This window comes from Centroberyx affinis, unplaced genomic scaffold, assembly GCF_046629955.1.
Source record: "Centroberyx affinis isolate AG114_WGS23_722 - 3 ecotype Tasmania unplaced genomic scaffold, CSIRO-AGI_Caff_v1 ptg001403l_1, whole genome shotgun sequence".
In the NCBI taxonomy this organism is placed as follows: Eukaryota; Metazoa; Chordata; class Actinopteri; order Beryciformes; family Berycidae; genus Centroberyx; species Centroberyx affinis.
The window spans coordinates 114,676-140,000 of NW_027279885.1; the positions used below are offsets into that span (position 1 = coordinate 114,676).

A 25,325-nucleotide genomic window follows, 5' to 3' on the forward strand; every position below is an offset into this window, starting at 1 on the left:
CTGCTCTGTTCTGCTCTGTTCTGTTCTGTTCTGTTCTGTTCTGTTCTGTTCTGTTCTGCTCTGCTCTATCTGTTCTGCTCTGTTCTGTTCTATCCTGTTCTGTTCTGCTCTGTTCTGCTCTGTTCTGTTCTGTTCTGCTCTGTTCTGCTCTGTTCTGTTCTGTTCTGTCTGTTCTGTTCCCAAAATCCTGTGTGTCTGAGAAACTGGTGACAGTAGCTGGTGAATCTTGAGAGTGATTTAGGGGCCGTGGGAGAGTTTGTTTCCCTCCTACAGTCATTATCCATCAGGTGTAATGTAGGACCGTGGCCACCAGGTGTCGCTCCTCCCAAACCCACCAATCAGCTCTCTGGAGTCGGGACACGCTGAAGGCCTGGGACGGATGGGTTTGAGCTGTTTTTGTTTAATTTTTCAGTTAAATTTAGGTTAGATATAATACGTTTTTATTGGCATTTTTGCCTTTTATTAGACAGTTAAAGTGAAGAGAGAGAGGACAGACCGGGGGACAGAGGGGGAGGAGGTGACAAAGCTCCCGGTCCGGATCTGAACCTCAGACTCACCTCCGACCGACACAACTCCATCATATCAGCACAGTCAATTAAAACACAATTTAGAGTCATATACATTATGCCACCAGACAGGCAACAGAAGGCCGGGTTTCACTTCCCAAGGCAAACACTCATTTCCTTAAACACATAGCAGTATATAGAGCAATGAAAACATGGAATTCTTCACCACTGTCACTGACTAAATTAACACAGAAATCTGTTTAAAAAGCAAATAAGGAAACACTTAGGAATATCATATTTGTAGGATACTATGCCTATGCGGATTTGTAGTTTTTTCCTGGTAACTTTGAGAGAGTCATCAGTGTAAGTTTTACTTATACATATTAATGTTTTTGTTTTTTTTTTGTTTTTTGATATAAGTGTTATGTTGATGTTTGGTGTTTGCTATTTGTGTTAATTGTAATGTTTAATGTATGTTTTTAAATGTGGACCCCAGGAAGACTAGCTGCGCTTTAGGTGCAAAGCTAATGGGGATCCTAACAAATAAACAAATAAACAAATTAACAAATAAACTGAAGGAGGAGAATAAACGGATCAGAACCTGCTGGGTGTGAGCACAGCCTCAGTGTGAGTCCTGATGATGTCATCCTCCAGACTGTAATTTAGCCGTGTTGGCGTGCGGCGGCCCGGCGGCAGTCTGCCCTTCAATTTGACCGGTCTTCAGTCCCTGAACTCACCGTCCCGTCCCGTCCCGTCCCGTCCCTGCAGGGTAAACAGCAGCCCGGACGGACGGCGGTGTGTTCACTGACATTCCTGCTGCCTCTGTCACCGCTGTGACTCTGTGTTTAGGACGTCCTGTCATTACCAGGCACACGCAGTCAGGACCAGACCTCACATCACACTTTAAACCTTTCATTCATATATGTTGGTGTTGTAATGTATCCTGTTTAATAACCTCAGTTTGCTCAATTTCTTACTTCAATTCTATGGGGTTTTTTCTGCCTCCTGTTTCTACTTGCTGCTGTAAATGATCCAGTTTCAGACTGAATCCATCTGGTTCCTCTCCTTCATTCAGCTGAGGTTTTCCTCCTCGATAGCCGTTTTCTGTGTGGGGGGGGGGGTTGATTTTCTCCAAACCAATCACTAGTGACTGACAGATCTGAACCAATCAGTGACCGACGTATCGGCCGCTCTGACATCACTTCAGTCACATGATGCTGCAGCCAGTCAGCCTCTACAGGGTTAGCAGACATTTACCAACTGACCAAGAATGTCGTCCATTTTGACAATCTGTTGGTTAAGGAGGAGATTTCAACAAATCTGTTCTGCCGAAAGGCCGATGACAGACCGTCGCACGAACGGTTCAGACTTTAGTCCCGCCCACAAACGCTCTGATTGGCTCGATTGTTTCTCAGAGTGAGAACAAGCCGTTGGCGAGGGAAACTCCAGACTCTCTGAATCGCTCCACAGCATCTGAAGAGCGGAGGAACGAGACTCAGGAGTCTGGAACCAGACTACCAGTTTCCCCAGAGAGGAGAGGTGGAGGTGGAGTAGAGGAGAGGAGAGGTGGAGCAGAGAGGTGGAGAGGAGAGGAGAGGAGAGCTGGAGCGAGGAAAGGAGAGGTGGAGAGGAGAGCTCGAGCAGGGAGAGGAGAGGTGGAGTAGGGAGAGGAGAGGAGAGGTGGAGCAGAGAGAGGAGGAGAGGTGGAGCAGAGAGGAGAGGTGGAGAGGAGAGGTGGAGCAGGGAGAGGAGAGGAGAGCTGGAGCGGAGAGAGGAGAGGAGAGGTGGAGTAGGGAGAGGAGAGCTGGAGTGGAGAGAGGAGAGGTGGAGCAGGGAGAGGAGAGGAGAGGAGGAGCAGGGAGAGGAGAGGAGAGGTGGAGCAGGGAGAGGAGAGGTGGAGCAGGGAGAGGAGAGGAGAGATGGAGCAGGGAGAGGAGAGGAGGAGCAGGGAGAGAGAAGCAGATGAAACCTGGGAGATACAGGAGAGATCAGCCATCTGATATCAGCCTGATATCTGATAGACTTGTTGAAGTAGCTGCTACTGCTAACCCAAACAAGGAAGGAAGAGTGTGTGTGTGTGTGTGTGTGTGTGTGTGTGTGTGTGTGTGTGTCCAGCTGACTGATATTAGAGCAGATATTCAAACAGCAGCTCAGATAACAGCTGCTGTGGTGTGAGAGAGACTGAGGTCCAAAACACCTGTCTGTCTCTGTGTGTGTGTGTGTCTCTCTCTCACCTGTCTCTCTCTCTCCCTCCTCTCTCTCTCTCTCTTTTTCTCTCCTGTCTCTCTCTCAGGGGTCCTCAGGACACGTGTTTTGAAGGTGGAGTGTTCCCGGCGGTCCTCAGTTTTCCCTCTGATTATCCTCTCAGTCCTCCCAAGATGAGGTTCACCTGCGACATGTTTCACCCCAACAGTAAGTCCAGGCTCCACCCACACAGACAGGCTCCACCCACACAGACAGGCTCCACCCACACAGACAGGCTCCGCCCACACAGACAGGCTCCGCCCACACAGACAGGCTCCCCCCCACACAGAGGCCAGGCTCCGCCCCTTCATACACCACTGCACTACATTTCCCAGAGACTCCTTCATACATGTTTTGGGAGGCTTGTGTGTGTTAGCAAGATGTTAGCGTAGCGTTTAGCCGCTCCGCCTCGTTAGCCGAGGCTGTAATTAGTGGACTGCTGTCAGAGTGATGATGTCACAGCGAGGAGACGGTCTGAGCACGCTCAGTACTGATTAGAGGGGACGGAACGCTTGCTGCTGACCCATCATCATCATCATCATCATCATCAACAACATGGCTCAGTGATGTTAAACACACACACACACACACAGGAAAACACCTCTAGGCTCAACCGTACACATGCAAAGGTCAACACACACACACACACACACACACACACACACACACACCCCTCTTATCATCTCAATAGGTCTCTGGCAGCTCTCCCAACTAGGTGGGACTGGACACATACACACACACACACACACACACACACACACACACACACACACACACACACACACACACAGACCCTGTTGTCCTCCATTAGAAAGCAGTCAAACTGTCAGAGTGAGGCGTGGAGGGAGGCTGAGGGAGAGGTGTGTTTATACCCTGAGTGTGTGAGAGAGAGAGAGAGAAGCTAGAATTTCACACACATACACACAAACACACACACACACACACACACACACACACAGGCCCTCAGCCACCAGCAGCACCCTCAGCCTGGCTCGTCTGGTTGAAACAGTTTGGTCTGTTCCTGCAGATAAAGACTCAGAGCAGAGAGAGGAGCAGAGGTCTGAAGCTCTGTAATCTGCATTGATCTACAATTCAGTGATCTACATGTGAGGTCTGGAAGGGACGCTCACCCCGGTACAGCAGAGACAGAGAGAGAGAGAGGGGGAGGGAGAGAGAGAGAGAGACAGAGAGAGGGAGGGAGAGAGAGAGACAGAGGGAGAGAGAGAGAGACAGAGAGAGACAGAGAGGGAGGGAGAGAGAGAGACAGGGAGGGAGGGAGAGACAAAGAGAGAGAGGGAGGGAGACAGAGAGGGAGGGAGAGAGAGACAGGGAGAGACAGAGAGGGAGAGACAGAGAGGGAGGGAGAGAGAGAGACAGGGAGGGAGGGAGAGACAAAGAGAGAGAGGGAGGGAGACAGAGAGGGAGGGAGAGAGAGACAGGGAGAGACAGAGAGGGAGGGAGGGAGAGAGAGAGACAGAGGGAGGGAGGGAGAGACAAAGAGGGAGAGGGAGGGAGAGAGAGAGACAAAGAGAGAGAGGGAGGGAGAGAGACAGAGGGAGGGAGAGACAGAGAGGGAGGGAGAGACAGAGAGAGAGAGACAGAGGGAGAGACAGAGAGGGAGGGAGAGACAGGGAGAGACAGAGGGAGAGACAGAGAGGGAGGGAGAGACAGAGAGAGAGACAGGGAGAGACAGAGAGGGAGGGAGAGAGAGAGACAGGGAGAGACAGAGAGAGAGAGACAGAGGGAGAGACAGAGAGAGAGAGAGACAGAGGGAGAGACAGAGAGGGAGGGAGAGACAGAGAGAGAGAGAGAGACAGAGGGAGAGACAGAGAGGGAGAGAGAGACAGAGGGAGAGACAGAGAGGGAGGGAGAAACAGAGAGAGAGAGACAGAGGGAGAGACAGAGAGGGAGGGAGAGAGAGAGACAGGGAGACAGAGAGGGAGGGAGAGAGAGAGAGGAAAGGGAGAGAGAGAGAGAGTTGAGGTCGTCTTCTGGTTGGATCTCCCTCTCTGACTTGTGAAATCATTTTTAATTCGCAGCCAAACGAGAAATCAGCTGATCGGCTTTTCTCAGCAGAGAAACCACTTCAGACTCTGTTTCCTGTTGGGTTCTACACCCAGTAATGACAAAAAAACAAATGTTTTAATGAGAAACTGCATGTTTTAGTTGGCTCTCCCTTTAAAGTATCAAAATGTCTTCAGTTATTGGAGGTCTGACATGTTTCACCATGTAACCACAGCTTTGGTTTTATTTCTCAGTCTGATGCAGCTGACAGGTTCTTCTGTCTCTGATATTTAGTGGAGGCAAATAAAATAAATCAAAGGCCTTGATTTGTTTTCACTGAAAGACAGCAGCAGCTTCTGTGTTTCATCACATCACTGCACTATAGGGCTATAGGGTATATATATTAAAATAAAATCATGTTTTAAACAGATTTAAAATGTCCTTAAATTTCCCTCAAATCCCCTTGAATTAAATAGTTTTGACTCAATTTGTCCGCTGAGTTATCAGTATCATGTGATTTACATATTAGACTACCCAGGTGATACACAGCAAGTCGTATTTTTAGCTGTACTTTTTAATTTTTCAGTAAATCATGTAGAGTATCGCAATGTATCGTGAGGTCCTTGCAGATGAGTGCAGAACAGAGCTGTTCATGATAATTATGAGTCAGATATGTTTGTCATATCTGCTTTAATGAACAGAAACAGAGATCATGTTCCTAAACTGTTCATGTCAGGTGTCTTTTCTTATTCTGCCCATTTAGAGTGTGAGAACTTTTCATTAGATATGTTCAGTTAGAACCAGCCTGACTGACGGCTTTCTCTTCATTTTGGTTTTTAAATTGATCTTCAGTTTAATTCCAAGAAGTGTTAGAAAGTCTGAGAAACAGAAATAAAAACCAAGGAGTTGTAAAAACACAGAGAAACAGAAGATGTAGAAGCTGACAGACCGGTGTGAGGAGCAAGGCAGCGGGTCGAGGGTTCAGCTCCCACTGTGAGGCTGAGAGGGAAAACCAGCTGCATGATGGGAGGAGGAGGGAAAACAGGAAACACTTATCAACCCTGATAACCACACACACACACACACACACACACACACACACACACTTATCTTTTATGGCAAACCAGGCCAAGCCAGATTCCAGTGATAATCTTTGATTTCCTGTGTATCCTTCCTGGCCTGGCAGGGACACACATACACACAAATACACACACACACACACACACACACACACATACACACACACACACACTTCATAGATGTACGATGTATGTGTGTGTGTGTGTGTGTGTGTGTGTGTGTGTGTGTGTGTGTGTGTGTGTGTGTGTGTGTGAGAGATAGCATCAGCTGGCTCACCTGCAGCTGAAACATCCTGACAGGAACCAGCAGGCACTTCAGACTCCCTGACCTCTGACCTCTGACCTTACACAGGAGCTTTAGGATTGCTGAAGTAAAGCAATATATTATCACATTCACTAAGCTAAAATTAAAACAAAAAATTGATAACTAAGCAAAATGTATGCTTGATAATCAATTGTTTTTTGTCTAAGCAAAATTTTTGATCTTAGCTAAGCAAAACATTTATGATCATTAATCTAAAAAACAAAAAAAACATGATTGCTAAACTAAAACTAAAACTTTTTTTATGATCACCAAGATCACCAGAATTTTTTTTGATCCCTTAAGATGAAAGTTTTATGATCACTAAGCTAAAAAAAATCTTTATCATCAAGCAAAAATAAAATTTGATTGCTAGGCTAAAAAATTGTGTGATTGCTAAGCTTAAAAACGCATGATCAAAAAAAAACATCTGAGCTGAGGCTCCAGTCTGATTCTAACTAAAGCTCTGGGTTTACAACACTAATCTGGATCTGTAAGGAGAAGGTTTTGATGCAGGGTGTGATGATGATGAAGCTGATGATCTGTCAGCTGGAGGAAACACAAACACATCATATCCTGTCTGTCCTCATCAGGCAGGAAACCTGAAGGATCCAGTACAGACCCACAGTGTGTTCAGGTTCTCTGGTTCAATCACCTAACTCCACTAAAGTTACTTAAATACCACAAAGGTAATAATGTTACCTCCCGTTAAAGTTCGTAGGGCAGCAGAAGACGTTACATCCTGTTACTAACACAGGAGAGTTTGGAGCAAATTGTAGAATGTTAAGTTTCACTTTTGTTTTCACACCAGAGAGTCTGTGGAGATCATCAGAGATCGATTTAGATCTGTTTCTATACACTGTAGAGCTGCAACGATTAATCCATTAGTTGTCAACTATTAAGATTAATCGCCAACTATTTTGATAATCGATTAATCGGTTTGAGTCATTTTTTAAGAAAAATAAGTCAAAATTCTCTGATTCCAGCTTCTTAAATGTGAATATTTCCTGGTTTCTTTCCTCCTCTATGACAGTAAACTGAATATCTTTGGGTTGTGGACAAAACAAGACATTTGAGGACGTCATCTTGGGCTTTGGGAAAACACTGATCCACATTTTTCACCATTTTCTGACATTTTATAGACCAAACAACTAATCCATTAATCGAGAAAATAATCAACAGATTAATCCACAATGAAAATAATCGTTAGTTGCAGCTCTAATACACTGACCAACTTGATTTTGTGCCTCTGTATGGGAAACATTGCATCTCGCTGTCAAAGACGCCCTCTAGAGGCCAGGGTTAGGGTCACCTGACTGACTGACTGACCTGAATTTGCCTCATGATGCCCTCGGCTGTGCTGTGGGAAAAAGAGAAAGCAGCTTTGCTCAACTACAAACCAGCAGATTGACAAATCACACTGACATACTGTCCAGACAAACTGTTAGAGATCAGTCAGTGAGAGATCAGTCAGTGAGAGATCAGTCAGTGAGAGATCAGTCAGTGACAGATCAAGCAGAATGTATAGATGTCAAGTGTAAATGTGAAGGAGGAGATCAGACTGATCATGATCCAGGCAGCAGATCCACCTACAGATCGCTTTTCAGTCTGAGGTGGAACTGGATTCCTGAAATTAGGGCTGGGCGATAATTCAATATTATCGTTTATCGTCTTTCAGTGGAATCATATCGCGATGATATGAAGATATTTTGATATCGTGACACATTTCTGCTGTCTGAACTGATGACAAGCAAATTTTACTTAAAAACTCTGATAAAATGAGGTATGGTAGGAATATTATTTGAATATTTCTGTTTTGTTTGACATCTCACCTAACATTACCATTCGGTTCAATGAGATGAACATTAATTTGATTATTTAACGTGATTTTGCATATATGAACCATATTGTGATATATATTGATATCGAGAAAAATCCTTATGATTATCATGATATTGATTTCAACCATATCGCCCAGCCCTAAAAGTCAACATTTGAAACTTTGAGATGCAAGGGGGGGGGGTGGTGTCGAGGTGTTTTGCTGGTGTTCAGGTGTGTGTCGGGCTGTGATGTAACTTCCTGTGCTTCAGTCTACCCAGACGGCCGGGTCTGCATCTCCATCCTCCACGCTCCAGGAGACGATCCCATGGGCTACGAGAGCAGTGCTGAGAGGTGGAGCCCGGTCCAGAGCGTGGAGAAGATCCTGCTGTCTGTGGTCAGCATGCTGGCAGGTAAACACACTGTCTGTGGTCTGTCTGTGGTCTGTCTGGTCTGTCTGTGGTCTGTCTGGTCTGTCTGTGGTCTGTCTGTGGTCAGTCTGTAGTCTGTCTGTGGTCTGTTTGTGGTCTGTCTGTAGTCTGTCTGGTCTGTCTGTGGTCAGTCTGTAGTCTGTCTGTGGTCAGTCTGTGGTCTGTCTGTAGTCTGTCTGGTCTGTCTGTGGTCTGTCTGTGGTCAGTCTGTAGTCTGTCTGTGGTCTGTCTGTGGTCTGTCTGTAGTCTGTCTGTGGTCAGTCTGTGGTCTGTCTGTGGTCAGCATGCTGGCAGGTAAACACACTGTCTGTGGTCTGTCTGTGGTCTGTCTGGTCTGTCTGTGGTCTGTCTGTGGTCTGTCTGTAGTCTGTCTGGTCTGTCTGTGGTCTGTCTGTGGTCAGTCTGTAGTCTGTCTGTGGTCTGTCTGTGGTCTGTCTGTAGTCTGTCTGTGGTCAGTCTGTGGTCTGTCTGTGGTCAGCATGCTGGCAGGTAAACACTGTCTGTGGTCAGTCTGTGGTCTGTCTGTGGTCTGTCTGGTCTGTCTGTGGTCAGTCTGGTCTGTCTGTGGTCAGTCTGTAGTCTGTCTGTGGTCTGTCTGTAGTCTGTCTGTGGTCAGTCTGTGGTCTGTCTGTGGTCAGCATGCTGGCAGGTAAACACTGTCTGTGGTCAGTCTGTGGTCTGTCTGGTCTGTCTGTGGTCAGTCTGGTCTGTCTGTGGTCTGTCTGTGGTCAGTCTGTGGTCTGTCTGTGGCCTGTCTGTGGTCTGTCTGTGGTCAGTCTGTAGTCTGTCTGTGGTCAGTCTGTGGTCAGTCTGTGGTCTGTCTGTGGTCAGTCTGTGGCCAGTCTGTGGTCAGTCTGTGGTCAGTCTGTGGTCTGTCTGTGGTCAGCATGCTGGCAGGTCAGTTCAGGTGGACTGAGCTCACGCATATGCATCGAAATAAACGGCGATATGATATAATTGTATAGATTCTATTTTAGCTTCAGTTAGCTTCAGCTTACATGCATGATATTGGTCAGCCTGCTTCCTGTGTGGGAGAAACAGGCTCCTGATGTCAGCGGAGAAACAAGATGGTGGACAAAACAAAACTTGACATTGCTCTGTGATCCTATGATGTGCCACGGCCGACCAAATGTTTAACTTCATCACTCAGTCAGTCAGTCTTTTCTGTTGTTCATCTCTCCTCTCCTCTCCTCCTCTCCTTTTCTCTCTACTCTTCTCATCTCCTCACATCCTCTCTTCTCCTCCTCTCCTCTCCTCCCTCCTCTCTCCTCACCTCTCCTTTTCTCTCTCTTTTCATCTCCTCACATCCTCTCTTCTCCTCCCTCCTCTCCTCCTCTCCTCCCTCCTCTCCTCTCCTCCTCCTCTCCCCCCTCCTCTCCTCCCTCCTCTTCTCTCCTCCTCTCCTCCCTCCTCTCCTCCTCTCAGAGCCTAACGATGAGAGTGGAGCGAACGTCGATGCCTCTAAGATGTGGAGGGAGGACAGGGAGCAGTTCTATCAGCTCGCCCAGAAGATCGTACGCAAGTCCCTGGGCCTTTAAAGATGATGTCATCACCCCGCGACGGCAGCACACGACATCGTGTGTGTGTGTGTGTGTTTATAAAACACTCCTCTGCTAGCTTTTCATTACCAGACAAGCCTTTCTCTCTCTCTCTCTCTCTCTCTCTGTCTCTCTCTCTCTCTTTCAAGTCGGCACCATGCTCGCTCGACCCGCCGGGGTTCAACGAGGAGTTCATTTCCAAACACTAAAAAAAATATATATATTAAATGTGCAGCATCACTGAAGCTCTGCAAATTAAAATCTGTGGAGGTGAAGAACTCACTCGCTCCAAACATGGTCGCCCAATTTCCACGCACGCACACACACACACACACACACACACACACACACGCACAGCAAGGATGGGACACACAGACGGATAAACGGATGGATGGACTGACGAGGCCAAACGTCAGAGGAAGCAGAACGATGTAGAATCAGGTTTTCCAGAACCGAACCGACCGAGACGGAGCGGATCTGGAATCTGATGTGAAGAGTCTGAAACCGGTTACAGCTCTCTCTCTCTCTCCCCCTCTCTCCCTCTCTTTTTCTCTCTCTCTCTCTCTCTCTCTCTCTCTCAAGCTGAGTTTCCATCCATCTGTTTTTATGTTAATTATAAAGCATCAAATCAGAAAGGCTGAATGAAAATAGCAAGTTTACATAAAATGTCCTTTATATCGCAAAAAAAAAAAAAAAAAGTTTGTGTATATTTCGCTTGAGGTGGAAAATCCTTTAGCGGACCGAGAGGATGTGAGAGAAGCCTTGTTGGAATAAATAATCCAAATGTTTTCTGAGATGCAGCTCGTCCAGGTTTTCCTCTCTGTGACATTTCATCAGTTTTCTTTAAACTCATCCCTCGCTCGGCTGGATGGAAACGCAGCTCGTCTCTGTTGGACGATGCACTTTATCTTCTTCCCAAAGGATTGTAATGTCTGAACGCTCCACTCCGCTCGGTCCGAGACTCAGGACCATCCGGACGGGTTTAGGTTTTGGTTTTGACTGAGGCTGGATCTCCTCCTCCTCCTCCTCGGACGGACGAGAAGCAGGAAGCAGGAAGCCTCGGCCCGCAGAGGAGCTTTTAATTTGTCTGTTGATTTGAAAAGTGATTCATTAAAGAAACTGAGGGAAGAATACGGATCAGCGTCTTGTGGTTCATTTTCCCTGCAGGTGTGAAAGAGAGAGAGAGAAAGAAAGTGTTTTTTTGAAGTGTTGTTGTGTCATTTAGCACAAACTCAGTGTGCTTTACACTAGGGCTGAACAATTAATCAAAATTTTATCGAAATCTCAATATTGCGCCTCCTGCAATTTTCAAATCGCAGGAGGCGCAATATTTGTTAAAGGTGAAATGTGTCAAAATAGCATTTTAAAGTAAATATTGTGGTGCTGCAGAGATGTCCTGGCCTACACATCATATTCTACAGACTTAAGAAAACATCTTTGTTTGGTACAGATCCCCGCAAAAATCACACCGTAATCATTTTAATACGTTTTTCAATGAAAATGAGAATAATGATGTAAAAATGATCATTCCCTCTAATATCGCAAATCATATCGCAATTGCAATATCAGTCAAAATAATCGCAATTAGATATTTTTTCAAAATCGTTCAGCCTTACTTAACACCAAAAAAAAGTGCAACAAATACAAAAGTACTACACACGTCGTACAGAGACTAGGAGGCACTCGGACACCGGGTTCTTGTGAAGGTCTGGAAGTCTTAAAGTCTGGAAAATGATTTTCTTAAAGCTGCACTAAGCAATTTTCCAACCACTAGAGGGCGACAGAAGCCGCAACAAATATGTAAATAAAACACAACAAAACGACTGGACTACGGAGGCCCTGAAGGACAAAGCTAGCAAAGCACTGTGCATAAATGCTAACAGCTAAGCTAACAGTATCTACAGAGAAGTCTCACCAGTTACCAGTCTCACTTTGACTGATCTTTCTCCTGCTGAAGGTCACATGACCCACAATGACAAGTGAAGAGGCAGGTATCAAGTTTACTCATTGAACAAGTTTACTAGTGTCACAAGTTTAGTCATTTAACAAGGTTAGCTTCCTTGCTTAATAGATTCCGTTTCTGTTTTTTAGAATTATTGATCGTATATCATACGGTGGTTAAAATGATTGTATAAATACAATAAATATTGTACATCTGGCAACCCTGCCAGGAAAGGGAGGGGAGAGCGCCGCTTTTAAACAGCGAGGGAGGAGACAAGCTGGTTTTAAAATAAGCGTGTGTTCAATTCAATTCACTGTACTGAAGCATTACAATACGGTCATCGGTTAAATAATTCCACTAATGTCACTTAAATACCACAGGTAATAACGTTGGCAAAGAGTGTGGCTCTGTGTGATGTGGCATTATCAGTATGGGAGTGAATATGACTCAGGCGAGAAACCATCTCTTAGTCAGAGACGCCCTCTAGAGGCCATCTCAGGAAGCGTCACCTGACTGACTGACTGACCTGAATGTGCCTCATGATGCCCTCGGCTGCACTGTGGGAAAGATGAAAAGCTGCTGAATGGAGCGGGAGGAGTTTCCTTCAGGAGCAGAATTTGACAACAAGCTTTAGAAAAGAGGAGAAAACAGTTATTGGTTTATATCATTATGTCTCAGTGAAATCTACATATAGTACATTTCAGGATTGGTTATATGAAAACACTTATTGCAGGTTTAACTTCCAGGTGTTAAAAGTATGGAAAACCTGGGAAAAAAAACCAAACATTTTCAGACTTAGCTAAGAACTCAAGTTCAATTGTTCCCAAGCAGCTCACTACTAGATGGACTGAACAGATTTATTTTCCATCATGTTGAAGCAGAAGCTCATGCGCTCGTTGTATTTATTTCCTGGTTGACGTCTGCTTTCTCACTGATGAACCGCTTTCACATCAACGTTTGACACAAACTGTACCCAGATTCTGACTAAAAGGCCAAACAGAGAGGAGAGTGCTTCTCATTCTCCTGGGATTTGAACCAGCAACCCCCTCCTCCTCCTCCCAGTGTAATGGTTGAGTCCAGGTTGATTACAGGCTGCTGGTTCCAGCTCAGCCATCGGCCCTGTGGTTACAGCCTATTAGAAGAGCAGCCTGTCTGGACTGGAAACACACAAACACACACACACTCTTCAACTCTGTTAACAACACACACACTTAAAGGAATTAGTGATTTGGTCAACTAACTGTTCAACAGTTAGACTGTTAGCAGTTTGACCTCTGTTCAATGTTTAGTTTCTGTGTTCAGTATTTAGTCTGTGTGTTCACTATTTAGTCAGTGTTCACTATTTAGTCTGTGTGTTCACTATTTAGTCAGTGTTCACTATTTAGTCTCTGTGTTCAGTATTTAGTCAGTGTTCAGTATTTAGTCTGTGTTCAGTATTTAGTCAGTCTTCAGTATTTAGTCTCTGTTCAGTATTTAGTTAGAGTTCAGTATTTAGTCTGTGTTAAGTATTTAGTCTCTGTTCAGTATTTAGTCAGTGTTCAGTATTTAGTCTCTGTGTTCAGTATTTAGTCTGTGTTCAGTATTTAGTCTGTTCAGTATTTAGTCTGTTCAGTATTTAGTCTGTTCAGTATTTAGTCAGTGTTCAGTATTTAGTCTGTTCAGTATTTAGTCTGTTCAGTATTTAGTCAGTGTTCAGTATTTAGTCTGTTCAGTATTTAGTCTGTTCAGTATTTAGTCAGTGTTCAGTATTTAGTCTGTTCAGTATTTAGTCAGTGTTCAGTATTTAGTCTGTTCAGTATTTAGTCTGTTCAGTATTTAGTCAGTGTTCAGTATTTTGTCTGTTCAGTATTTAGCCTCGATGCTACGCTAGCTGCTCCCTCCACTTAGCTGCACCGTGGTGAAAAGAAAGAGCTCACACTGGGAAACACAAATTATATTTTGCACAGATATATTCACACTAATGCAATCAACTTCACTTACAGAAAGCTGCCAATGGCTGCAGCAGTTTGTTTGATTTTAAATCCATAAATAAATATTTTTGGATGTCGGCGTTCCAGCCAGTAAAACACGTGAACGCTTCCCAGACGCCGTCTCGTTCTGATGATGTGAACGCAGCGGAACTTTTTATTTGTTGGCCATGACATCACTGTAAACAGAGCAGGTTCACCACAGAAGAAGAGACACGTAAACAAACAAACAGACCAAAAAAGGGCAGACTATAAATGAAGTGGATTTAGACCTTCAGCCACTGAACCACAGAGCTTACTGCTGTTTTCTCTGGAACACGATGAAGACAACTTCCTCTTTCAGACCTCAACTTCCTGTTCCGCTGGCTTCGCCTCGCATCTCTGGCTTTGATTGGCAGCTGATACAGGTCGTATCTGTCCTCGTTATCCTCGTTATCGCACCTGATCTGCAGGTAATCACACAGATACAGAGACTGATCTCAGCTCAGAGCAGAGAGCAACCTGCAGTGAGCGAGCAGGAGGCTGTTGATTGATTGGCGGGGGATCAAACCTGGGACTTTCTGGTTACAGGACGCTCTCTCTCTCTCTCTAGCTGCTCTTTCATCTGCTTTAACTCTTTTCCCAGAGTTTTATTTAGTGTCTTTCTGTCCATTCAAAGCTGTGTGTGTGGTGTCATGAACCAAAAACACTCTCAATCCATTTCTCCACGTTCATTTTCCAGCATCTCTCTGAGCCTTACCAAGAACAGGCCGTTTCAGTCTCCGTGTCTTTAAGGCTCATTAATATTAACGACCCTCCGTTCCCATTGGCTAACCGTTTCCAGAGTGAAACGTGAGACGCCGCGGCCCGGCGGCTACAGGTAGGGAAAACTCTCCGGTAATAAACGACGACAACCGCTCAACCGCTTTGAAAAAAACTCTTTGTTAGTCTATTATTTCTTACAGAAATGATAATGAGCGAACCTTTGTGACATCACAAAGTTACGGAAGTCCAAACGGCTCGTTTAGAGGCTCGCTGCACTAATATGGATTGTGTGGATTTAGTTTTGATACTTTCACCATGTTTAGATAGACCATCCAACTCCTTTATCACCACAGAGGAAGAGGAGGAGTCCTGCTTTACACCATGTGGAGCTTTAACATGAACAGGGTAAATAAAACATGGGGTTGTTTTCCTAGTGATTGACAGGTCAGTGACTACGTTTACATGGACTGCAATAATCCGACTATCGACCTTATTCTAAATAAGACAATATTTCGATTAAGGTGTTAACATGAGTTGCTTATAGAATATTCCATTCATATTCCTGTTTACATGCTACAGAGCAGAGTCTGATTAATGACTGAAGACACGCCCACATGGCGTCTGAGTTTCCCTCCAGAGTTTAACCTGAAACCCTTTTTCTCATGTTGTTTTCTGTCATGTTGTTTTCTGTCATGTTTCTGCCGTGGTCGGGACAAAATGTTGGAACTTCTTTTTACCGGTGTCAGTCATCTTTTCTTCTGTAAACAAGTTGCGGTCGCCGTAACGTGTCGCAAAATGCTGTGAAAACTCTGACAGGACGTCCCAGTGTGATGAAGGTGTTTACATGTCTACAATGCACTTCAATAATGAGACTCAGATCAGAATACAGGTCTACAGGTCTTACCACCACCTTAATCTGAATAAGGTAACAGTCGAATGACTGTTACCTTATTCAGATTAAGGTGATCAGAACATGCTGTTTACATGGCAGCTTCTTATTCAGAGTATTGTCTTAATCGGGTTAATATCAGAATATTGCGGTCCATGTAAACGTGCTCAGTGATTACACGCCAATAGCAGCCAGCGCTGTGGCACTGCAGACGACCCCCAAACTCCGCCCCCTCCACTTTGGCTCCGCCCCTCTGCCTCTCTTTGGCTGCTCCAGCTCCAAAAAATGTCAACATGGCGGCGACCGTAAACAAAATCTGCAGCTTCAAAACCTCCAGAAGACGATGGAAGAAGAAACTCACTGCGTCTGTTTCCAGTCTGTGGACCGAACTCTGTCCTCCTGTTTGGAATAATACGTTAAAGACAAGTGTTTGATCTCAGGCTAATTTCTAATAATTTCTTTTACCTTCTAGGATCAATAGTGAGTGTAAGTGTGATGGAGGTGAGGTGAGGCAGAGCGGCAGGCGGAGGCTCAGAGTGTTGTGATGGTTTACAGAACTTCCTGTCCCAACACGCCTCCAACATCAACACTCATATCAAAGACCAGGATCAGTCTGAGGCTCAACCACAGCTTTCAAAGAAACACCACCATTAGTACCTGTCACGCTGTGTGTGTGTGTGTGTGTGTGTGTGTGTGTGTGTATCTGTGTGTGTGTGTGTGTATCTGTGTTTACAAAGAAAGGCCATTAGTACTTTTAAAAGTAAGTGTGTGTGTGTGTCAACCAAGAAACAGCATTATTAATTGTCATTGTATGTGTGAGCATGTGTGCATTTCTAAATGAATGAAACCACATGGATAGCTGTCAGAGTGTGTGTGTGTGTGTGTGTGTGTGTGTGTGTGTGTGTGTGTGTGTGTGTGTGTGTGTGTGTGTGTGTGTGATGACAGCCTGCTCTGCCCTGCAGCTGAATGACGGCTGACGTTCAGATGATTAGTGGCTCTAATGCCGTCACACACTGAGAAGACAAATAATAGACTGCTGTGTGTGTGTGTGTGTGTGTGTGTGTGTGTGTGTGTGTGTGTGATTAAAGCACATGATGCTGTTGAGGTTTTCATGGTAGCTGCAGTGCGCAGAGTGAAAAGCTTCAGTGAAGACGATCTGGACTTCTGTACATTTTGTAAACAGAGAACAAGGCTAAGTGGAAAAACAAGCTAGCAGGCCGATAACCATCCAAACCACTTCTGTTTCACCACACTGAAATGAATCTGTGTGTATTTTGAAATTTTAACGGCCTGACCTGATGTTAGCAGGGTCGACTTTGACAGTCTGTCTCTGCTGTCAACAGCCTGTAAATATTAAAAATGAATAACTTTGTAATGCTAGCAGGTAGCATGGCTAGCTAGTTAGCTGCATCCTGCTACCTGTATGGACTGTGTGGTTTTAGAACCTTTATTTTCATGTTCCATTCACAGAACATTTCCACTGTTCTGCAGCACTTAGGACAGTGTTAAGTATTAAGGAAATGTCTGAACTTGCATCTAAATAATGACTTGAAGGTATAAATGTTCTCTCGCACGGACCAGGAGGGATTTCACTTCTCAGGACGGACTAAATGTCCTCACAAGTGCAATTTTAAAAATGTTTTGCTTACTGAAATCAGAATGAAATTAGAATTAAAATTAGATGAGAAAATGAATATGAAGAAAACAATTTTTTTTTTTATTGCTTTTACAGAATTTACAGCTTTAATACATACAGGATGTGCAAAATGTGCATTGCAGCCTTGTGAGGACACGTGCGCACACACACACACACACACACACGGTGCAAAGCTGCTTTTGACATGGTTTTGTTCTGAAACTCTTCTTAAGGTCTTATCACAGTCCATCACAAGGTGAGAGGTACACACACACACACACACACACACACTCACTCACTCGCCTGTTGACTGTAATAGAAACCGGCTGAGTGCTGTTTTGATGATTTTCCCTCAGAAACACTTAGTGATGTCTTATCAGTCATCTCTCCGCTCTCACCATCACTACTGCTTACATTCCTCACACACACACACACACACACACACACAGTAGCTGCAGAGTGTCGAACACGCTGCTTACCTCTCTATGGATGGTTTGTGTTCAGAAACACTTTGCTCTTATCTCAGCATCGCTCCACCCTGAACACGGTTCATATCCAGAGGAAACGTTGTGTTTTCAATTTACATCTTTTTTTGCCGATTGAAACGAATGAAATCGGTAAACGGATCTGTCGTTCTCTGCTCTTTGTCCGACTGGAAAGCGAAATGAAAGAGGCGTTTTTGGAAAAAGGCGGCAGAAGCTGGTTACTGTTCTCCGATAGATAGAACCAATCACAATGTTTGTTTACAGTAACCTCCAGGTAGAAACTCCTGTGTCACGTACATACAATTTAACATGTTGAATGTTTTCTTTTTTCATGATGTTATTTCAAAGTGTATACATCTCATTCATCTAAAATGCAACGTTTGATGCTTTCATATCTCATTAATAACAACACTTTCACTAACGTTAGTTTGGAAACCTAATTTACCCGTTGGACCACAGACTAATGAAAATGACAGCTTGAGTTTACCCAAAACTAGCAGTTAGTCCGACCAGGTAGATTTGGTTTATCAAAGACACAGAACATAAAATAAGCACAGCAGAAAGGTCAGATAGGTCGGACCACCGTGTTTAACTGTATAGGCTATATCTTTAAACGTTATAGTTACGGCTGAAAATGACAACAGAAATAAACAAGTTTGCCGATATCTCCGCAATTCAAATCAATCGCCAGTTGTCTACATGGAAGTGACTGTTCAGCTTCGCCATCTTTGACAGGCGAGGGAACAGCTGATGGATTTACGGTCTGGCTTTCAGGTGACAGCAGCAGGAATTGGACATTTTCACTAGTAGTCACTGGCTAGTAGTAGCATGTTCACATTAACATCAGTGTGTTTGCCGGCTAGTTAGCTAGCTAACAGTTTGTTCAGGTTAACTGAGCTGACTCTTCTCAAGCTACAACTCTTCATGTTTTGGAGTAGAGACTAGGGCTAAAGACAAGACAGTTGGAAACAAATCCACCTTATCACACTATTCACTTTTACTGAGAACGTTACTGAGTGGATCTACAGCCACACCATAGCGATTAGCATTAGTTGTGCCAATTTGTCGCCAAACATTCAGTCAACACATTACACTATAGACGGTCTTGAAGTCACCATGAAGTCTTGAGAAATAAAGTCGGGTCTGAAAAGTTGCTAAATCCAGCGACAAAGTTGTCAAGTCGGTGACATCATGACTGGAAAAAAAGATGAATACAAATAAAATCAAGTTCAAAGTCAAGGTCCCTTTGTAAAAACACATTCAAGCCCGTGGATTTCATTTCAGGCCAGATGAAAACCGACTGATATTTACAACACATAACAAACTACTGAGAGTGGAGCTGCTGTTCTTTTCCAGTCCTTCATCATCAGAGAGAGCAGTGTGAAATAAATCTGTCTAAATCTGTCTTCATCTGCCCCACCCTGCTCCGCTCCACAACACATCACATTAACTCTCTGTGAGGCTCACACCTGACGAAGAACACATCAGATGGTACAACAAAAAAATAAGATAAATATTGAGGAACATTCAAATTAAAAAGTAGTAAAAAATTAAAAAATTAAAAAAGATGGCAAAATTTCTTCAAAATAGGAAAATCAGGTAAAATGTTGAGTCAGACTGCAGGCTGCTCCTGTCTGTCTCCACAGGGAAAGTCAGGCTCTGTTTACCCAGACATGAAAAACTGGATCTGTTCCACAAATGGTTAAAGCTCAGATCTGTTGTGTAAATCCAGTCTAGAGAAGCTAAAGCCTGACTAAGCTTCTGTAAGTCGGACCTGGAACCAGACACTCCCTCTGCAGTAATGAACTCATGTCAACCTCTTCCTTCAGTTTCTAACCTTCATGGTGTGGCTGTAGATCCATTCAGTAACGTTCTCAGTAAAAGTGAATAGTGTGATAAGGTGGATTTGTTTCCAACTGTCTTGTCTTTAGCCCTAGTCTCTACTCCAAAACATGAAGAGTTGCAGCTTGAGAAGAGTCAGCTCAGTTAACCTGAACAAACTGTTAGCTAGCTAACTAGCCGGCAAACACACTGATGTTAATGTGAACACGCTAACGCTAGCTGCTACTAGCTACGTTAGCTAGTGTGCTAATCAGATGTATTAACAATCGTAAATTCAAGACAACCTGGAACTGGGAAACATCGTCCTGAGCAAGAACTCTGAAACATAAATTTATGTTCTGTGGACACAAATTATGTGAAAATTATGTTCCTCCACCACAAACTGGATTCTGTGACAAAAACATGAACTGGACACAGCATTCATTTCATCAACTAAAACAACTTGGTTAAGGTTAGGGAAAGGCTGTAGTCATGGTTACATAATTAAAACTTAACTCACAGTATAAATCTTGTCAGAAACTGGGAATTACCTTGGTTGTTGGAGTTGTAGACAAATGCATATGCTGTATTTCTCTCATTTGCATTTTAAGACTTTGTGCCTATTTCACAAAATTTCAGGAGAGCAGGCTGATCCATCTGAGCAGTCGTCCATCTTTCCTAGTCGGAAACTTGTGACTCTTCACTGAGCTTTGAGTTCCTGACGTGTATTTCTGTGACGTCACAAACGTAAATCAACATGTCGACGTTCATGGTGAATATAGTAAGAACAAAAATAACAACTAGCTTGGCTCCTCCCTCGCTGTCGTTGGCTGTCATTTTCGCACTGATAACAGCAAACAAACAGACAGCAATGGCGTACCTGGCTAGTTTGTCAGACTCTGATTGCGCAGATTATTTAGAAAAACTTGTTTTAAGTACTGGTGAATAACTGCCGGACCCTTACTCAATCCAGTTAATGAATGGCTCGTAGACATGGCCAAGTGTGGCCACCCATCCAATGGCCAGACATGTATATGAAAGCATAGCATATACAAAAGACAGTCTCAGAGCATAAATCTCTCAATGCTGTAAATTCACATAATGTGGGCATGTGCAACAAATTAGACATTACATCTCTGGTGAGTTTTGTGTGTTAAGAGCCCAGGTAGCCTCAAAGTGTGAATACTGAAAAAGGCGACATCCTGACAGCTAATTGTACATGTATGGCTGGGTAGGTGTCAACCAGGGACTATGAAGCTAGCTAACTGAGTTAGCTGGATTGCTACTCCAACAGCACCCAGCTGCAGACCTGGAGAAGCCCCTGGCTAGGCTAGGCGAAGTTAGGGATAGGGGTTATGGAAGTCTTTGCTAGTATGAACTAGCCTGCTAATGTTACTAGGGCTGTCAGATAGCTACCGTTAACATTAACGGGTAAAGGCTGTTGCGTCCGTGTTTTGCCGGAGGTCAGTAGTTCCAACTCGGAACTACTGACCTCCGGCCAACATTTCGAGGTTTCCGGTGTAGCCAGCGGACATCCGGGCCAAGACTTCCTCTTCCGTGCGCCGGTCATTGTTTACAGTCCGAGACGCGAGAATGGAGTTGGAGTTGAGAGAAGACGTATGCAGATATCTGTTTATAGAGATTAGCCGAAATGTCATCTGGACCTAAAACACCTACAAAAAATATTGGTTGTAGACGTCGTCTCTCAACTCGGAGAGGAAGTCTTGGCCCGGATGTCCGTTGGCTACACTGGAAACCCCAAAATTTCGGCCGTCACCCCCAGAGTCTAACCGTCGTCAGACCGATAGACGATGGGTTCCGGGATTGATTCTTTCCAGTCTAGGGTGCAACTGCGACTAGCAACTGTGAGGCATGATGTTAAAATATATGGCCACTTACTAAACTAAAATCTTTGCTATCGCTTCTGGGAACTCAGATTACTAACTAACTAACGTGAACTGAGTGGCTGCCGGTCGCCTTTCTGCCCCTGAGATGTGCGCGCACACTTTATGTGACGTTGCTCGGAAACTCATCTACCGTATTTCCTCTAATAGTGGCTGGTAGTCAATTAAAAGCCGGGTCTCCGATAATGTCCGGGGCCGTGGTCGACACGAACAAATAAAGGCCAGCCCCAAATACAGGCTGGGGAAAAAAACAAAAGAAAAAACAACGGTGGATACCGGTAAACTCCTGGTGCCTGTTATATAATGTAACTGTAGTTTGTAGTAACGTACAAGTGCCACAAGATGGCGGTATGCCACAAGACGGCTCGGCCGGAGGAAGTCTCTGGAGCGTGCCGTCGTCGATTACCGTAATTATCGGTAATGCGTCGCAGTAACAAAAAAACGGCTACCTAACGAACCCCAACAGAAGCAGATCAGAAAACAAGGAGGCTTCGTACTAAAATATGAGCAAATATACTTATCAAACAGAGGGAATTAGAAATAAAGGCCTGTCTCTAATATAAGTCTGCTTCCAATAAAGGCCTGGAACCCTCTGCAGCTGAGGGAAATAAAGGCCCGGGCCAATATTAGAGGAAACGGTATTCATAAATGTGTTGCTGTTTTTGTGGAGTGGCCAGAAAATTTCAGTTATTACAGTTTTAAGTTGTTATATGTAACTTTAATGCAGAAGACCTTTAGCCAGAGAAACACAACTTTCTCTTGGGCGTCCATGTTGTTCCTCCTCGACCACTTCAGCGCTCTGAGGGAAGTAGGAAATTCCAAGTAGGAAATTTCCAGGTTCCAAGTTGTCCGAAACATAACACAAGACAGTGATGGTTAGCCCAAGATGGTGGATGGGAAATGAGGAGAGAGGGAGGAGGAGGTGAGGAAGAGGAGAGGAGAGGAGGTGAAGGTCTGGATGGCTCCTCCTATCTGGGGAATTCCTCTACAGTCATCAACACACCTGACAGAGAGAGAGACCAGTTCATACCCCCACCCTCTCTCTCTTCTTCCCTCCCTCTTCTATCTCTCTTTTTATCTCCTACCTCTCTCTTTTATCTCTCTCTCCCTCCCTCCCTCCCCCCCTCTCTTTACATTTCTTCCCCTTCTCTAATTCTCTCTCTTACTCTCTCTCCCTCCCTCTCTTTACCTTCCTTCCCACTGTTTCCTACTCTTTCTCTTCATATCTTCCTTCTTTATCTTCTCTTTCTCCCCCCTCTTTTTACCTCCCTTCCTCCAGTTTCTCTCCTATTCCCTCCCTCTCTACCTTGTTTTACTCCTCTCTTCCCATCTCTTCCTCTCTCTCTTTTCATCCTTTCTTCCTCCTCTGTATTTCCCTCTCTTACTCTTTTCCTTCTACCCCCATCTCCCTCTCTCTCTCTCTCTCTCTCTCTCTCTCTCTCTCTCTCTCTAGCTCCTCCCTCTCTTTCTTATTTAAATGTCGGTGGAGCTTGTCTTCCCTGCAGGTAAACTCTCTCTCTCTCTCTCTCTCTCTCTCTCTCTCTCTCTCTCTCTCTCTCTCTCTCTCTATCTCTCTCCCTCTCTCTGACAGCAGCAGAGTGCTTCAGTCTAAATCACATCCAGCTTCACACTGGAAGCAGCTCAGGAAGGTTTTGGAAGTTTGTTTGCATTTTGAAGACAGAGGAGTAAAAAAAAATCCAAGAAAGTTAAAGAACCAGAAGAAAGTAGAAGAGAAGGACAAGTGGTGGATTTATCCAAGATCATTCTGTCTTGAACTTTTTGAAGACAGAAGAGTTGAATGTCTGGGACGGTTAAAGAAAGAGGAGACAGTCTGGAGTAAGGAAGAAGGAGAAGTGGATGACATCTCTGGAATCGTTTTATCTTGAACATTTTGAAGACCGGAGATCGAACGTCTTTCAGAGAGTTGAAGAAAGGAAGGAAAGGGAGCAGTGAGACAGAAGGACGACTGGACGACTTCTTCTGATCGGACTGAAGGCATCGAAACGTCATCCTGGAACTGAAGATCCTCCTGCAGAGTTTGAGGCCTGCAGGTGGTCTGGAGATCAGCGCTGGACCTCCGAACACGCTGCTAACTGTGGACCATCCAGCATGTTTGGACTGAACCAGGATCAGAAGGAGCTGGGTCGACCTGAGCTGGTCTCTCCTGGTCTCTCCTTAACCTGCTGACTCAGGTTTGATGTTCCTTTGAAACTAGAAGACGAAGACTACAAATTGGGTCTTTTTTTACAGGGGGAAAAAGCGTAAATTTGTAGTTTTTCTGAAAGTTTTGTTTCCTCGGGTGTCTGTTTGCCTGATGGAGGTCGCTGGCTGCAGGTCGGAGGTTTCGCTCATTTTGATTTTCGTGTTCGCCTCCATGTGAGAGGAGCCGGTCGATCCACCAAGGACCAACGAAGAAGAAGAGGAGAGGAGCTTCAGGAGAAGATCTGCCGTGTTTTCTCCTTCAGGACTTCTTCTTCTTTGGCTTCGGAAAAAGAGGATTCTATAGGTTCTCCAGGATGTTTTTTATACATTAGAGACAGTGAAGAAGAGTGAAGGTGGATCACAGAGACAAAGTGTCATTTTTCAAGATCATTTTTATGTCAATATACATTTTTCAGTGCAGTCAGTCTGAGTAAAGACAGCGGAGAGGAGAGAGCCTTTCTTTGGTGTGTTGATGAAGAACATTTCAGGTCTGACCGGCTGCAGCTGTCCTGACAAATACAGGGAGTGTCATTAAAACCAGTGAAGAGAAAAGGGAAAAACTCAGCGTGTTGATAAAGGACATTTGAAGTTTGGATCAGTGCCTGTCCGGACCCACAGAGACACAAACTGTTTTCTTTTTAAGATCGTTTTACATCAGTATGCATTTTTAAATACAGGCGGTCTGATTTAAAGACAGAGAAGAAGAAAACTCTGTCTTCCGATTGGTCTTTTGTGCTGAAAAAGGACGTTTCAAGTTTGGATCGGATGCTGTCCTGACAGAGTTACTTTTCAAGATAATTTTTAAGTCGAAATGTGTTTTTCAAAGCAGTCGGTCAGCGTCTCGACTTTGATGTTTTCACAAAAGACGTTTTAAAGCCGGATCAGATGCTGCTGTAACAAATCCAAACTGAACGGCTTATGTTTTTTAAGTCATTTTCAGGTTAATATGCATTTTTCAATACGGCCGGTCTGATTGAAACCAGTGGAGAAGAGAGGAAGAGGAACTGAACCTGCCTGGACTTTAGTGTTGATAAAAGACATTTCAGGTTTGAATGGGATGCTGACTTGACAAATAGAGACAGAAAATCGAGTCATTTTTCAGTCGTGTCCCAGTCTGGAGAGATGAGAGCGAGTCATGACCCGGCCTGGTGAAGCGGACTCGAACCCGTGACGCCGACAGCACCCGGTCCCGCCCAGACTGTCCTGATGTGGGGGCGTCCCGGCCCGCTGTGGCGCCCCCTGCTGCTCCTCTGGGTGCTGCTGCGCCCCGAGGCCCAGAGCCAGAGCTGGAGGCCCTGCACAGGTAGGAGGCTGTGTGTGTGTGTGTGTGTGTGTGTGTGTGTGTGTGTGTGTGTGTGTGTGTGTGTGTGTGTGTGTGTGTGTGTGTCTACATCAAATCGATATTGAATGTTCCCACAAGAATATGAAGTTCCTCTGTCGGGAAAGGGTTTTACATTGGGGTTAATGTTACAGTTAAGGCATTAAGTTAATTTACATCTCACATTTCATACACAAAGCGCTTTAGATAGATAGATAGATAGATAGATAGATAGAGTACTTTATTTATTCCCAAAGGGAAATTACGGTGTTACAGCAGCAATTCACATAAATGACAAAAAAAACACACAATGAGGTAAAAGTCAGAACACGGAATTACAAAATATATATCTACACAAAAACTACACTACAACTACTATCAACTATACAACTACAACTACTATATACTATACAATATACTACACTACACTACAACTACTATACTAGGTAAAAATAAATAGAATAGAATAAAGTAGAATTTTTAACTGTAAGGCAAG

General features: G+C 44.4%; 2 protein-coding genes across 2 annotated transcripts in view; both read left to right on the forward strand.

The window, feature by feature from the left end:
- The window catches only part of ube2g2 (ubiquitin-conjugating enzyme E2G 2 (UBC7 homolog, yeast)), a 28,782-nt gene extending 17,730 nt beyond the window's left edge, over positions 1–11,052 (forward strand). Inside the window, exons 4-6 of the mRNA XM_071526335.1 lie at positions 2,800–2,918; positions 8,225–8,365; positions 9,809–11,052. Of these exons, the coding sequence (XP_071382436.1) occupies positions 2,800–2,918; positions 8,225–8,365; positions 9,809–9,921 (373 nt within the window). The 3' untranslated portion in view covers positions 9,922–11,052. The remainder of the gene's footprint in view (positions 1–2,799; positions 2,919–8,224; positions 8,366–9,808) is intronic.
- A 9,462-nt stretch (positions 11,053–20,514) lies between these two features.
- The window catches only part of LOC139649843 (thrombospondin-type laminin G domain and EAR repeat-containing protein-like), a 29,110-nt gene continuing 24,299 nt past the window's right edge, over positions 20,515–25,325 (forward strand). The window contains exons 1-2 of the mRNA XM_071526345.1: positions 20,515–20,553; positions 24,784–24,814. Of these exons, the coding sequence (XP_071382446.1) occupies positions 20,515–20,553; positions 24,784–24,814 (70 nt within the window). The remainder of the gene's footprint in view (positions 20,554–24,783; positions 24,815–25,325) is intronic.